Consider the following 13,200-nt stretch of genomic DNA (forward strand, 5'->3'; position numbering starts at 1 on the left):
CATCGTGCGGAGCCAGGCTACAAGAGGATAACGTGTCTTTATTCAGTGCCTTTAGAAAATGGTTTATAGGACACACAAACAAACAAAAAAAAAAGATCCACAGGCTGCATTAATTACACAAAATACAGTAGACTGTAAGAAATACGTGTGACTCGCACAGCTTTTATGGTAATAATTTCCATACAATAATAAAAAGCTAGGTACGGATTTACCTTTTTTTCTTTCTTTTTTGTTTTTTAGCACCTTGGATTTGCCCACACCAATTCAAACCAGCTTTGTTGCGCCTTGGCCCTTAGAGCGCTGCAAGGGTGGCACGGGGAAGGGGGTTGATGGCAGTGCCTGCCCTCGGTACCATGCATGTTCAACACGCACACCCTCGTAAACACACACCAAGGGCACGCCTGGCCCCACGCTGGGGCCTCCCCATTGCCTCGGTCCCCGTGCTGGCCTGGGTGTGGCTGTACCCGGAGTGAGGGGCGCAGCGGGGATGGGGGGGACCAGACCCCCCCCAGGACTCATGAGCTGCTGGCCAGGGGGTGGAGGTGAGGATGATTATTGGAGGCTGGGTGGGATGGTCCTTACCTGGGGAGGATGGAGACCATCTCGGGGGGAGCCCCGGCACTGCCATAGGATGGTCCCTTGCTTGGTGGGATGCCAGGGTTTTGGCTGGAGAAGACCCCGTGGCCCCAGCAGTGGGGATTTGGGTCTGGCCCTGAGCTCCTGGTGAGGACAGAGCAGGGCTGGGCGGGGGGGGGGTGTCAGAGAAACCCCTCCAAGGCTTTCCAGGAGGGCACACCGCGTGGCCGTGCTGAAATCTCCCTGCCGAGCATCCTCCTGCCCAGCCACCCCAAAAAGAGCATCCAAGTGGGTGGTGGATGCAAGCTGAAGTGGTTAAATATCAGGGGTTAGAAGAGAAATGGAGCGAGAGGAGGAGGAGGAAGGCAGCCAGCCCATGGCTGCCCTGCCCCAGAGTGGGACGTGAGCCCCTGCCGACCCAGGGCAGGGGCGATGGTAATATTCTTTGGCTTCAGGTCTGCGGGAGAAGAAAATCCTGCGGGGCAAGGGCAGGAGATGGAGGGCTGAGAACCACGGGGGTGCTGGGGTGCAGGCTGGCTCGACCCTCCCCGGGGAGATGTGAGGTACCCAGGGGACGGGGTGGGGGACAGGGGGGTGTCACTTTTTGGCAGCAGTCATGAAGCTGTTCTCGATGCAGAGGACAATGAAGGCATGCTGGCAGCTGCTGGCCACCTGCTCCAGCAGCTTGCCGGAGCCCAGCGAAGAAGCCTGGCCAGTGGCAGTGCGCTCCTCTGTCCGCCACGTCTCACAGTAGCTCTCGGGCAAGCGCCGGCCCTTGGCATCCGAGCCGTGCCACATGCTCTTCTGCGGCCTGGAAAGGAGAAAGGCAGGGGGATGCTGCTGCCCCTACCGCAGTCCAGACCCCCATCTCCCCTCCTTCCCCATCACTCGATCCCATGCTCACCATCCTGCATCCCTCAGGACATCTCGGCCGTCAAAGGAGAGGATGCGGGCACCAGCTCGCAGCGGGGCCCCGCTGCCCGTGAAAAGGGCTTCCCAGTTACTGAAGAGCACTTCGTCCTGATGCGGGGGTGGAAAAAGAGGGGGGAGGTCAGCCCTGCCTGCTCCCTGAGAGCATCACAGGAGGTCCGAGCCCCGGCAGCCCCCAGGGAGGGGATGCTCCATGGTCACTGACGTGCAGATGGATGGGTGCTCTGGGATGCTCTGCGTCCCTTGGAGCTTGTGGGGTCTCAGGAAAGGACACACATACCCGGAGGTTGACGATTGGCACGGTGGCGCGGTCGGCCCTGCGCACGATGCTGTAGAGGTCCTGAAGGCGGGAGGAGAGGAAGGCGCGGAAGGTGCCGGTCAGCCCGACCTGCCGGGCTTGCTGGAAGCACTGGAAGTCAGCGCCCCTGATACCACGCATGCCACCGCTCAGCGGGGCGTTCAGGGCCACCAGGTGAAGCTGCCAAGAGGGGACAACAAGGATTGAGGTACACAGCTTTGGCCACCATCATTGCCTCCCCTTGGCCGGAACGCAGCACTCACGGCGGGCTGGAAGTCCTCGTGCACGTGGGCGGCCACGGGGGCTGGATCCGGCCGGCGGTGGATGTAGTAGCTGTTGAGGAGTTCATGCTGGTGGTGGAGCAGGGGTTGTTCAGGCAGGTGGTGCTGGTTGGCCACCACCTCATCCCCGCGCCAGGGTCGGGCGGTGGGAGGGGGGCTGTGGTTGCGGAGGGGGTGCAGAGGTCCGTGGGGCTGGAGGGGGGGCTGGGGGCCGGCGTAGTGGACGCTGGGGAGCTTGTCATACACCTCATTGTCCTGGGGAGGGGGGAGAGACAGGCAGAGGGTTGGTGCTGTCTTGGGCAGGGATTGGGATGGTTAGGGATGGGGATGGCGACGGGGATGGGGGACAGGGGACTCACCAGAGCTGAGCTGGGAACCAGGGTGTGCTCCTCCAGCTGCAAGTACATGGCACATCAGATCCCAGCCACCCCTCCTCCTCTTTCTTGTGCAAGGGTGGGGGGAAGCCCGAGCATCCCCAAAAGATGCCACTGAAACCCCAGGGTGATGCTGCCTGCATCCCCTCAGAGCCGGGCAGTGCAACCCAAGATGGGGTGCCCCCCTCGCACCCCCCAACTCACCAGCACCCGGCGGAAGCCCCCACGCAAGCGGACGTAGAGCTCTTGCCGGTCGGTCAGGAAGACGAGGCAGCCCTCGGGCAGCTCGTGTGCGGCACTCAGCATCGCCTGGTAGGTCGGCAGGGTGTGCAGCTGCGGGCACAGCCCAACGGGCAGCTCAGGGCTTGTCCAGCCAGCCCGCGGGTAACCCCCTGTCCAGAGCCCCAACTCACCCCCAAGGATGTCCCGCTGGTGCCTGGTGGTCCAGGGGGTCCCGGTGGCCCAGGGGGTCCAGGGATGCTGATAGCTGGGAGGAAGAAGGGTGAGATGGAGAGTGCTGCAGCACGGGGCATGTGGAGGGGCGCAGGGGGTGTAGAGAGGGATACAGGGGGTGCAGGGAGAGATGCAGGGTTAGCAGGCCTCTCCCTGCAGGGGCACAGGTACTCACCTTGTCTGTGGGGGCCTGGGAAGGAGGGTGGACCAGGGGGGCCAGGAGGGCCGGGGGGGCCCTGCCGCCCCTCATATCCGATACCGGGGGGGCCCTGAGGTCCGGGAGGCCCCGGTGGCCCAACGATACTGTCCCCCTTGGGACCCTAGGCAGTGTGAGAGAACATCCCTGGAGCAAAGCACCCAGGGATGCTGCCCTCCCCATGCCCCCCTCATCCCCCATGCTGTGGTGTACTCACCGGCAGTCCAGGATAGCCCTGGGGCCCCGGAGGCCCTGGCAGCCCGGAGATGCTGGGACCATAGAGCGGGGTGCTGCCTGGCTCGCCCTTCTCGCCCTTGGGACCTGCCTCCCCTTTGTCACCCTGCAGGATGGCACAGTCTTAGGGTAAGCAGCCAGGGTGCACCCCAGTACCCCAAACCGTGCCAGGTGCCGGCTCTGTGAGCTGCTGCTGGCGGGCAAAGGGCTTACCCGCAGGTTAGCACTGAAGTGACTCAGGTCGTAGGGGAAGTGGCCTGTGGAAAGGGAGAGGGGAGAAGAGGGGAGAGGAGAGCTGGGGTGGGCACAAGCCACCCCCGGCCTGCCCTCTGCCTGCAGGGATGGGTCACCCACCTGGGGGTCCCGGGGCTCCGGCATCGCCTTTCTCTCCCTTTTGTCCTGGAAACTGGTGGAAACCTGTGGGGAGCAGCAGAGAGAGGCCATCTCAGTACTGCAGCATCCTGGTTTTAATGGAGGGGGTTCTGTGTCCCCCCGCCAGCCTTGGTGGGGGTCCTTGAACTGCCCCGAGGAGGCTGGGAGAGGGACACCCCCTTACCAGGGAAGGCTGGCAGCGCAGGATGGCTGGAGTCGCTGAAGGCCTGCGGGGATGCAAAGGAAGCAGCTGCAGAGACGGCAGCATCCTCAGGGACCCCCACCTTGATGTGATGCTGATGGCAGCCCCACATGCCAGCCCTGGCCAGGATGCCACCGGAGTGTCCCCCGTCCCCTCCAGCCAAGCAGCGGGCACTGGGGCAAACCGGTCACCAGCCCTCAGCTCTCCTCATCACAGTGACCGTGTTGTTACTCACATTGCTGTTGTCGTAGACAATGCTGCCAGGCGGCCCAGGGGGCCCTGGGGGGCCTGGGGGTCCTGGGGGACCCTGTGGTGGGAGAGAAGATGAGTCAGGGTCCTGCAAAGTGGACAGTCCCCATGGCAGGGGGACACCAGGGCCATGCCCTGCCCCAGAGGGGCAACCAGCTCTTGAGAGAGGGAGGCATGTGCCCTTTGCCAGAGGGATTTAGGTCCCCAGGGAGATCCTCAGTGTGTGTGTCCCCATCGGCTGGGCCAGCAGCCCGGAGGGACTGCAGCAGTGCTCACCCGCAAGCCCAGCACGCTACTGACATCCACGGGGTCACCCTTCTCGCCCTTCAGCCCGTTCATGCCGGGACGTCCCTGTGGATGAGCAGCACAGATGAGCCTCGTCCCTGGAATCACTGCTGGCACCCCGGAATCACCCCACCCCTCGGCACCGCAGGGACACGATGGGGTTTGGGGTTCAGTGGGTGCAAGACATGCAAACCAAGTGGGGGGGACGCGGTGGAGGAGGTGATGGCCGAGGGGACAAACAAACCGGGAGAGGGTCTTACAGGTCTGCCCGGAAAGCCGATCTCTCCTTTCATCCCTGCTCGTCCCTGGGGACCCTGGAGGGGAGAGAAGACGAGGATGGGGGTGCTCAGAGTGGGGGCACCCCCCATCCCCCTCTGCCCTGGATCAGCTCCATCCCTCCCTGTGGGATACGAGGAGGACAGCGATGGTGACTTACCGAGGGTCCCATCGGTCCCTGCAGCCCTGGCTCCCCCTGCAGACAGTGGAGACAGAAAGGGCATCACCACCAGGACCACCTGGCATCCGTCGCATGGGGACATGCCCCCAGTTCCCGTGGCACACCCACCTTTTCTCCTTTCACCTTTGCAGTGACCACGGTCCCATCAGGGCTGATGATGACGCCAGGCTCCCCCTTCTCTCCCTGCAAGAGAGGAGGAGGCGCGAGGGGAGATGGAGGGACCAGGGTCCCTCCCATGGCAGGGCTGGCATCACCACTGGGACCTGGTGGTCAGGCAGGATTGGGGACCAGGAGCGTGACCACCCCACAGAGTGGAGCTGGCCTGGAGCAGTTACCTTCGAGCCTGGGGAGCCCTGGGGACCAGATGATCCCCGCTCTCCTTTCGGTCCCACTGGTCCCTGGAGGGAGGAGCGCAGAGCCCATATCAGCTCCGACCAACCAAGAGCAGACCCCAATGACCACCCTGGCATTGCTGCAGCAGGATCAGCAACCAGAGGTTTCACCAAAGCATGCCCAGAGCTTTCATTCTGACTCCCGTTTCTGGTGCCCAGGCACTGCCCCATGCCCCACTGCGGGCACCAGTGCCACCCCTGTGGTCCCCAGCCCCGCCACCAACTCACCGGGAAGCCGGCGTGACCCGGTCTACCCTGCAGAAAGAAGCAGAGCTGCTTGTATGAGCAAACCCCCTCTTTCCAAGAACCCCGGTGCCCTCTGGGCACTGCCAGGGGTTGCGGGTGGCAGGGGGGCACCTACCTCTGGACCGGGCAAAGCCGCCAAAGACTTCTGGAAGAAGACAAAACAAGGTTTTTCACCCTAATCTTTGCTCTGAAGAGGTCAGAGCTCCTGGAGAAGTCTCTCTTGGTCCCCCCGCATGATGGGTGCTGGGCAGGCCCCTTCCCCACCCCCCCCCCCCCACCCCCATTTTAGCACCCCCAAGCTGCAGTGAAGCCAGGACCCATCACTTACATCTTCACTCGAGACAGTGATGACCTGTCCAGGGGGACCAGGTGGACCAGGGGGGCCAGGCAGCCCCACACCATCTTGGCCTCGATCGCCCTGGAAGACACAAGCCATCAGCCCCAGGGCGGACCGGTCCCTGTCCCCAGCCCAGCGGCACCTACCTTCTCACCAGGGCTGCCTCTGTCACCTTTGGGTCCCTGGAAGGAGGAGCAGGCAGGGGTGAGCTTCCCATTTGGCACCACAGACAGCTGGACCCTGGCTCACAGGTGAAGACCCTCTCCTGCCTGCAGCTCAGTAAAACTTTTCAGGCCACCCTCCCTGCCGTAAGGCCCAGGCAGTGAGCCAGGGTGGGACACTTTTGGGCGGAGCTGATGGCGAGCAGAGTGGCAAGCTGATACATATGGGGTCCCAAGCAGCGTAGGCACCCCCGGCACATGGTGAGCCTGGTCCCAGAGCAGAGGAACAGCCGAAGGCACGGGGGGGTGGATTTTGGCTTCTGGGATGGATTTTGGCTGGTGGGGACGGAGCTGCTGCAAGTGGCCCTGCAGCATGCAAGGGTGCCCTGCCTGGAGGGAGGGGGTGCTTCTGGAAAGGGGGGACCAATGCTCCTACCTGCGGTCCGGGGAAGCCCTCCAGTCCAGGGCGGCCGTCCACACCGGGCACACCAGCATCTCCCTGCAACAAGGTGCGGGAAAGGGTGAGATGCAGTACAGAGCATCCTCCCAACAGCCCCAGGTTGGGGAGCACAGGGGTCCTCCCCAGCAGCCCACCAACCCCAGAGGCTCACACACAGCCCGCCCTGACCTCTCAGTGCTCCTACCTTTGGTCCTGGCAAGCCGGGCTGCCCAGGGCTGCCGACCTCCCCCTGCAAGGAAAGAGTTGTCAGAGCAGGAGCATCCCCACGAGCTGCCTGTGGCCATACTGCAAGGATGGAGCCAGGCTCCTGCAGCTGGCTGCATTAAAGGGCAAGGAAGGCATTTGAAGGTCTCCTCACCTTCACTCCTGGCAGTCCCGGCACCCCCTGCAAGCAACAAGAAGGGGGCTATGAGTGTGGGGTAATGGCAGGGGACACAATGGCAGAGGATGCCCTGGGAAGCCCAGGATGGAGGGGAGGGAAGGAGCAAGAGCAGAGTTACCTGTGGTCCTTCAGGTCCGGGTGAGCCAGGGGAGCTGGCGGCGAATGGCAGCCCTGAGCCCTCCATGTCACCCTAGGCAGGAGGAGAGAAGGGGCTGAGCTGCATCTGTCCCCCAGTCCAGTTTATCCCACCCCCCCATCACAGGGGTGATCACTTACAAATCCAGCCTCGTAGCCTGGCCCTGGTGGTCCCGGGAGACCAGGGGGCCCTGGCTGCCCTCGGGGTCCAATGGGCCCAGGAAGGCCAGCTAACCCCATTTCTCCTGGGGCTCCTGCTGGTCCCATTTCTCCCTTGCTGCCCTGCAAAGGAGAGAAGAAAAAAAAGGGGACAGATGGGATGAGGTGGCAATGGTCCCTGCCTGGAGCCTGCAAGTGGGAAGCAGCCCATCCCCTCCCACATCCCCAAACCGCCCCCTGGGACAGGGCATGGATGCTTCCCTGTCTCCAGGGCAGAGGGGCTTTGTGGGACAGGGCATCGCCCAGCTCCAGCTTTCCTCGTCCTGGCTGTCCTCGCATGGCCCTGGCTCCCTGTGCGATGTGCACAGTGGCCACCAGAGGCTCGTCTAAAATCATAAATGGGATTTTTTTTTTTTTTTTTGCATGCATTGCCAGCTTCGATGCAGCGGCAGAACTCAGCACCGAGGGGAGATGCTCACAGGCACCCTTGCACTTTGCTATGGGTCTCCAAGTGGCAGGATCAGTCCTTACACCCACTGCCACCCCATCTACCCTCTCAGTATCGGCAGCGTTAATAAACCTTAACTCTTGAGGCTCTTGCCCCCAGCTCAGGCTGCGATGGATGGGTCATCCTAAGAGGCATCCTGGCCCCTGAGGGAGGGGAGGGTGATCATGCGCATCCCAGCAAGCCTTCGCTTCCACCCTTGGGAATGTGGGGCAGAAAGAAGCTTGTGCAGGCAGGCAGAAGAGTAATGCGCAGAAGATGAGGTGTTTCCCAGGGGGGTGCGGGCACCCAAAACCCCCCCAGCAAACCCTCTTCCGTGCCTTGAAACACCTGCTTTGCCTTGCCTGCTCACTTCTGGAGGCAGCAGTACCTGGACCAAAGCCAAGCAAGGGTGGTGGGAGCATCCCGGGGGTGGGCGGCGGCTCCACACACACTCGAGCCACAGTACTGCTCTGCTCTGGGAGGAACCCAAATGCCAGCATCCCCCTCCCCGCTTTGGCACGAGGTGGCCCCCTGAGCAGCATCCCTGCCTCCAGTCTGCAATGACCCCCTGCAGAGAAACCTGCTCCAGGCACAGTACCTTGGGTCCCGGTGCACCGGGGAGGCCGAGGTCACCCACATCACCCTGGGGAGGAGGAGGAAGGAGAAGTGGGTGTGAAGAAGCTGCCTTGCTCCAAGAGCAGGTTGATGCTCTCCAGTCTGGGGATGGAGGAAGCTGGGACCTCCCAGAGATGTGCCAGGGGACCGAGCATCAGCTGCTGTGGCCCCCCGGGGTGCCAGCTGCCCCACGGGGGAGCCATGATGTGCTCCCAGGGGACATAGGACAGGGGACACTCACCCGCTCTCCTTTCGGCCCCGGCTGCCCAGCCGCCCCGTCTCTTCCAGGAGGACCCTGAGGACCCTGCAAGATGCCCAGGAGCTGGCTCCAGCGCAGGGAAACCCTGTGGGGCTGGTGGGCACGGAGCCCCTCACCACCACAGGAGGCAGTTACGGCCCCACCACCACGGGGTGGCCCTGGGTTGTGTCCCCTTGGCCACCCCATACACTTACCACTGGTCCCGGGGGCCCAGGGGTCCCATCCCTGCCCGGCAGCCCTGGAGGTCCTGGCAGGTCTGTGCGGTTCATCCCAAACCGTCCTGGTTCCCCTGGCAAACCAGGCACACCGGGTGGCCCTGGAGGACCGGGTGGCCCTCGGGGACCCTACAAGAGAAGGAGAGGATGATGGCTGAGCATGTCCCCCCACTCCCTGCTGGCAGGAGGGGACCTGCACTCACCCGCAGGCTCTCCAGGTCGCCGCCGAAACCAGAGCCCTCCATGTCGATGAAGGTCTGGGGGAGAAGCAGAAGGGTGATGTCAGACACCGACAGCCAGGGCTGGGGTGCTCAGCGGCGCAGGGATGCTGCCTGGGGCCTGGTGGCAGCATCCCACTCCTCCATGCCTCCCCCATGCCTCCCCCCTCCAAACCCATGTCCCAGGGGGCACCTACCAGTTTGTCATGCTTGGAGGAGGGTCCTGGTGGTCCTGGGGGACCAGGTGGTCCAGGGGGTCCCCTTGGCCCCACGCCTGGGTCACCCTGGCACAGAGGAGAGAGCGTGGTTTGCAAGCGTAGCCCAGCCGCTGGTGAGAGGACGGGGGGGCAGCAGCGTGTGCTATCCCCCCACACCAGCACTGGCACTCACCTTCTCCCCCTTCAGACCGGGCTCCCCTGGCATCCCGGGGAACCCCTGTGGTCCCATATCACCCTGCGAAGGGGAGCAGTGGGGGGTCAGCAGGCAGCGAGGCAAGGGGGTGGCTGGCACCCATTGCCCTGCCACATCCCCCCCCCCCGCCACTTACAGGTTTGCCATCCTCGCCGGGATCACCCTAGGGATGGCAGAGAGGGGAGAGGTCAGTGTGCAGGCAGGCAGGCAGGCAGGCAAGCAGGCAGGGGTGGGGGAGAGGGGATACCCAAGGGGTGGGGGGCTTGACTCACAGGCTCGCCGTCCCTGCCAGGGGCTCCGTCCTTCCCCGGCAGCCCTGGGGGACCGGTGACTTGCTCCACCACCAAGCCGTCGGTGTGATGTGAGAGGGTCCCGGGGGGGCCAGGATCGCCCGGCTCCCCTTTCTGGCCCTTGGAGCCCGGGTAGCCAAATCCAGCACTGCCCTGGGGAGCGGACAGAAATGGGGATGGGTGGCACATCCCCAGGGGTGGCAGCCCAGGCAGGCATGGCTTTGCCCCAGCTCCCCCTGAGATGCTCACCTTAACGCCCAGTTCTCCTTTCTCCCCCTGAGGGACAGAAACAAAGAGAAGCAGGTGTCAAACATGGTCAGGTCAGTGGCATCCTCGAGCCCCTGGGATCCCCCCTCTCACCCACCTTTTCACCCTTGACACTGCCTGTACCCATGATGCTGCCGGTCCCTGAGTCCCCTTTCAGGCCACGCTCACCCTTCTCCCCCTTTTCGCCTTTGGGGCCGGTGCCTGTGGAAAGGGAAAAGGGACCCGGTCATGCTCGGGGACAATCACCCCGCCACATCCCCACTGGTGTGCCCCACGGCCAGCTGGCATGGCGGGGAAGGGGATGCTGCTGTCGGCATTACCTCCTGTGGAGACCTGCAGTGTCTCCTCTCCTCTGGTCCTCTCGGCTTGCTGCGGGGAGCCCCCGCCGCTCCTCGGCCCGCTGCCCACTGCCACAGGGGGAGAGGTGACAGGGACAGCATCCACCAGTCCCGGAACACCCTGTGCCAACAATAAGGGGACACTGCAGTGCTGTTCACCTCCTGGCGCCCTCTCAAAAGGGACAGGTGCTGGGACACCATCGGGCATCCCGGGACCTCGACCACGGAGGGCACGCAGCCCTCCTCATCCCTAAAATCTTGGGGTCCTGCCACTGAGTGCAACACCCGCGGGCACTAACTCACCCTGTCTTTCCCCAAGGTTTGGTGTCCACCTTCTGCCCCGCTGCCAAAATCACCAGAGACCTGCATTTGCCCGGCAAAAAGGGGACAGGGGTCAGCCGGGAGCATTGGGACAGCAGCCCCCCAGCCTGCCCCAGACGGGCTTCCAGCGCTCACCTCCTCAGTGTCATCCTCCTCTTCCTCACACTGGCGCTCGGCTGCCCGTGGGTCCCCTTGCAGCTTCAAGTCGGCAATCACCCCCTGGAGGGAAACCACATTGAGGGCTGCCACAGATGGGCATGCACCATGGACAGACACATGCCACGAGCCACCCCGCAGTGTGATGTGACCTGCTCTGCCACCCAGCCATCACATCCCTGAGTGCCCTGCGTACATCAGGCTCTTTCGCCCGGTGTGGACAGTGCTTCCCATTTGAACATCCATGTCCAGGCACAGCGAGGTTTAGCCTTGCAGCCCCGGTCCCCAGCGCCACCAGCATGGCTCGGCAAGCCATGGGGAAAAGCCCTGTGCCAGCAGCAGCACCAGGCCGGCCAAGCAGATGTGGCGGCCAGGATCTGGCCAGCCAGACAGCAACGCTTTGTCCGTGGTCCTCATTCCCCATCTCCAGAGGGCTTCCCTGCTGCAGACAGCTTCTCTGCCGCAAGCAAGGGCCGCTGGCAGGTCCCAGTCCACTGCAGCCCTGGTTTTGTATTTCTTAGGCTAATCTGCACTTCCTTATCATTTATTTGGGTTTTGCAAGCACTGTGTGCATCCAAACTGCTTGTTTATACAAGTAACTGCCACAAATTCCTTCCTAAGGCTGCTGCCTCCAGACAAACCCCCGCAGCCAAGCTACCTGCACTGCCCGGGAGGGAAGCATCCCTGTATTGACCGGGGAGGGTGTGTGGCTACCACCCTGAATCTCACGGCTCCCACAGCGAGCGGGGTCACCCAGCGCATCTCACCCAGCCCAGGTCCTTGCTGCTGGGATGGGGCATGGGGACACTGCTGGGATGGGATGCTGCCAGGATGGGATGCTGCCCATCCCTCTGATCTTGGTGGGAAGGTGCCGGGGACCATGCTGGGAAGCGAGCTCAGAGAAGGCAGATACCTCCTGCTTGGTGTCTCTTCTCTGGGCAAGACACCTAAAACAATAGTTGGGCTCTCTTGGAAGCACAGCACACCACAGCCAGGAAAGAGCCGCGCTCAGGAAACACAATGGGTTTAAGAAAACAAGAATCAGGGGCAGTTGCAGTTCAGCCAGGCTGGCTGTGATATTATAATATGAATATATTATAAATACATTATATTATAGATATATAATAAATATATTATAAATATATTTTATTTTTATATCTATATCATAAATATATATATATAAATCCCTCCCACAAGCAAATGCCCCCGAGGTGCGTTGTGACCTCCTCCAGCTGGCTGCCCTGGTGACAGCCGGCTCTAATCCATCCCTCTCCTCCCCGCTGAGCACCAGCATCAAGCACAAGCTTTGATAAATGCAACACTCCAGCCTGGCCTTCCTGGTCCTGGGGCTTGCTAGAGGCATCAGAAATAATCTGGTTCCAGCCCTGAACCAAGGCATTCCCATGAGGGATGGTTATACAGGCCCTTTGCAGCCCTTTTGCCCCAATAAAGGGGGCAGCAGCACTGTAGGTCTTATCATGCATCCAGCTGCAAACCAACCTTCCTGCCAGACCCCCACTGAGACCCCATTTACAGTAACCCCCTTGATATCTGCTGTCCCAGGGGCTTCTGCATTACCTGCAGGCTTCACCCCTTCAGGTTTCATCCCAGTGACACAAAAGCAACTTGGGAAGAAGCACAGATGCCAGCTGGGAGCCCACCAGCAGCCCTCCAGCTCCCCATGAGCAGCTTGTCTCGCGGCTTGACTGAGGGCCAGATTTTAATCAGCTTGACGCCCTGTTAGTTCTAGATAATGCAAGCCTGGGCTGGTCGGCGATGGAAATACAGTCAGATGGAATGGCAGTCAGATGCCAAGGAGACATCCAAGCCCGTGCTCCCTGCTCCCATCTCGGCTGGCCGAGGCAGTCAGCCTCCATCCCTCAATGGCCAGCTATTCCCCGTGGGAAAACCGGGGGTGGGAGGTGGGATCAGGTGTTTGGCAAGCTCGGGAACATCATATGCTAGAAAGGCAGGAGTGCTTTGCTCTGCTTCGAGCTGTTGCTTTGCCTTCCAACTGGTGCCAAACCCTCTCCAGCTGGGGAGAGGAGTTCCTCCACGGCCATGACCTGGCCCTCCCAGCAGATTCAAGAGCAAAAAATTGCTCTTCAAGAGCAAAAGGGACCAACCCAAATCCCGGCACAAACTGGTCCCCAGCCCATCAATCATTAACCCTTCCGAGAGGAACTTTCGCTGCCCGAAGCAGTTTAACTGGGACTGCTGCAGCACTGCTCATTAGTCAAGATGATGTTTAAGCTCAGAAACATGCTTTGCAAAGCTCCCTGGGAAAAGCATTGCTCCACTCAGCAGAGTGTTGCTGGGCAAACCATGCTCAACCCATGAGAAACCCGGGGGTGCAATCCTGAACTTTCTTCTCCTCAAGCACAGTGGGGGATTTCCACATCAGCTGAGCATTTTCCCCACACTTTCCATAAACCTTATCTAGA

General features: G+C 61.8%; 1 protein-coding gene across 4 annotated transcripts in view; it reads right to left on the minus strand.

Annotated features, from left to right (window-relative positions):
* Positions 1 to 18: 18 nt before the first annotated feature.
* COL18A1 (collagen type XVIII alpha 1 chain) overlaps positions 19 to 13,200 on the minus strand; it is a 40,976-nt gene continuing 27,794 nt past the window's right edge. For 3 of the 4 annotated variants that reach the window (XM_087732453.1, XM_087732452.1, XM_087732450.1), the window contains 40 exons: positions 10,736 to 10,819; positions 10,583 to 10,642; positions 10,262 to 10,400; positions 10,039 to 10,142; positions 9,924 to 9,950; positions 9,657 to 9,827; positions 9,521 to 9,547; positions 9,364 to 9,426; positions 9,171 to 9,257; positions 8,959 to 9,012; positions 8,735 to 8,884; positions 8,523 to 8,585; positions 8,265 to 8,309; positions 7,162 to 7,302; positions 7,004 to 7,075; positions 6,862 to 6,888; positions 6,688 to 6,732; positions 6,480 to 6,542; positions 6,029 to 6,064; positions 5,874 to 5,963; positions 5,661 to 5,690; positions 5,528 to 5,554; positions 5,243 to 5,305; positions 5,016 to 5,090; positions 4,887 to 4,922; positions 4,711 to 4,764; positions 4,442 to 4,516; positions 4,152 to 4,223; positions 3,899 to 3,941; positions 3,697 to 3,759; positions 3,556 to 3,599; positions 3,326 to 3,448; positions 3,088 to 3,232; positions 2,873 to 2,946; positions 2,664 to 2,792; positions 2,445 to 2,480; positions 2,068 to 2,340; positions 1,787 to 1,984; positions 1,481 to 1,596; positions 19 to 1,387 (listed from right to left, as the gene is read on the minus strand). In XM_087732453.1, the coding sequence (XP_087588579.1) occupies positions 1,174 to 1,387; positions 1,481 to 1,596; positions 1,787 to 1,984; positions 2,068 to 2,340; positions 2,445 to 2,480; positions 2,664 to 2,792; positions 2,873 to 2,946; positions 3,088 to 3,232; positions 3,326 to 3,448; positions 3,556 to 3,599; positions 3,697 to 3,759; positions 3,899 to 3,941; positions 4,152 to 4,223; positions 4,442 to 4,516; positions 4,711 to 4,764; positions 4,887 to 4,922; positions 5,016 to 5,090; positions 5,243 to 5,305; positions 5,528 to 5,554; positions 5,661 to 5,690; positions 5,874 to 5,963; positions 6,029 to 6,064; positions 6,480 to 6,542; positions 6,688 to 6,732; positions 6,862 to 6,888; positions 7,004 to 7,075; positions 7,162 to 7,302; positions 8,265 to 8,309; positions 8,523 to 8,585; positions 8,735 to 8,884; positions 8,959 to 9,012; positions 9,171 to 9,257; positions 9,364 to 9,426; positions 9,521 to 9,547; positions 9,657 to 9,827; positions 9,924 to 9,950; positions 10,039 to 10,142; positions 10,262 to 10,400; positions 10,583 to 10,642; positions 10,736 to 10,819 (3,438 nt within the window). In that variant the 3' untranslated portion in view covers positions 19 to 1,173. The remainder of the gene's footprint in view (positions 1,388 to 1,480; positions 1,597 to 1,786; positions 1,985 to 2,067; positions 2,341 to 2,444; positions 2,481 to 2,663; positions 2,793 to 2,872; positions 2,947 to 3,087; positions 3,233 to 3,325; positions 3,449 to 3,555; positions 3,600 to 3,696; positions 3,760 to 3,898; positions 3,942 to 4,151; positions 4,224 to 4,441; positions 4,517 to 4,710; positions 4,765 to 4,886; positions 4,923 to 5,015; positions 5,091 to 5,242; positions 5,306 to 5,527; positions 5,555 to 5,660; positions 5,691 to 5,873; positions 5,964 to 6,028; positions 6,065 to 6,479; positions 6,543 to 6,687; positions 6,733 to 6,861; positions 6,889 to 7,003; positions 7,076 to 7,161; positions 7,303 to 8,264; positions 8,310 to 8,522; positions 8,586 to 8,734; positions 8,885 to 8,958; positions 9,013 to 9,170; positions 9,258 to 9,363; positions 9,427 to 9,520; positions 9,548 to 9,656; positions 9,828 to 9,923; positions 9,951 to 10,038; positions 10,143 to 10,261; positions 10,401 to 10,582; positions 10,643 to 10,735; positions 10,820 to 13,200) is intronic. The other variant, XM_087732451.1, reaches the window with a different exon arrangement.

Source organism: Nipponia nippon, unplaced genomic scaffold, assembly GCF_047370975.1.
Source record: "Nipponia nippon isolate SJK-2023a ecotype South Korea unplaced genomic scaffold, ASM4737097v1 scaffold_5, whole genome shotgun sequence".
NCBI lineage: Eukaryota > Metazoa > Chordata > Aves > Pelecaniformes > Threskiornithidae > Nipponia > Nipponia nippon.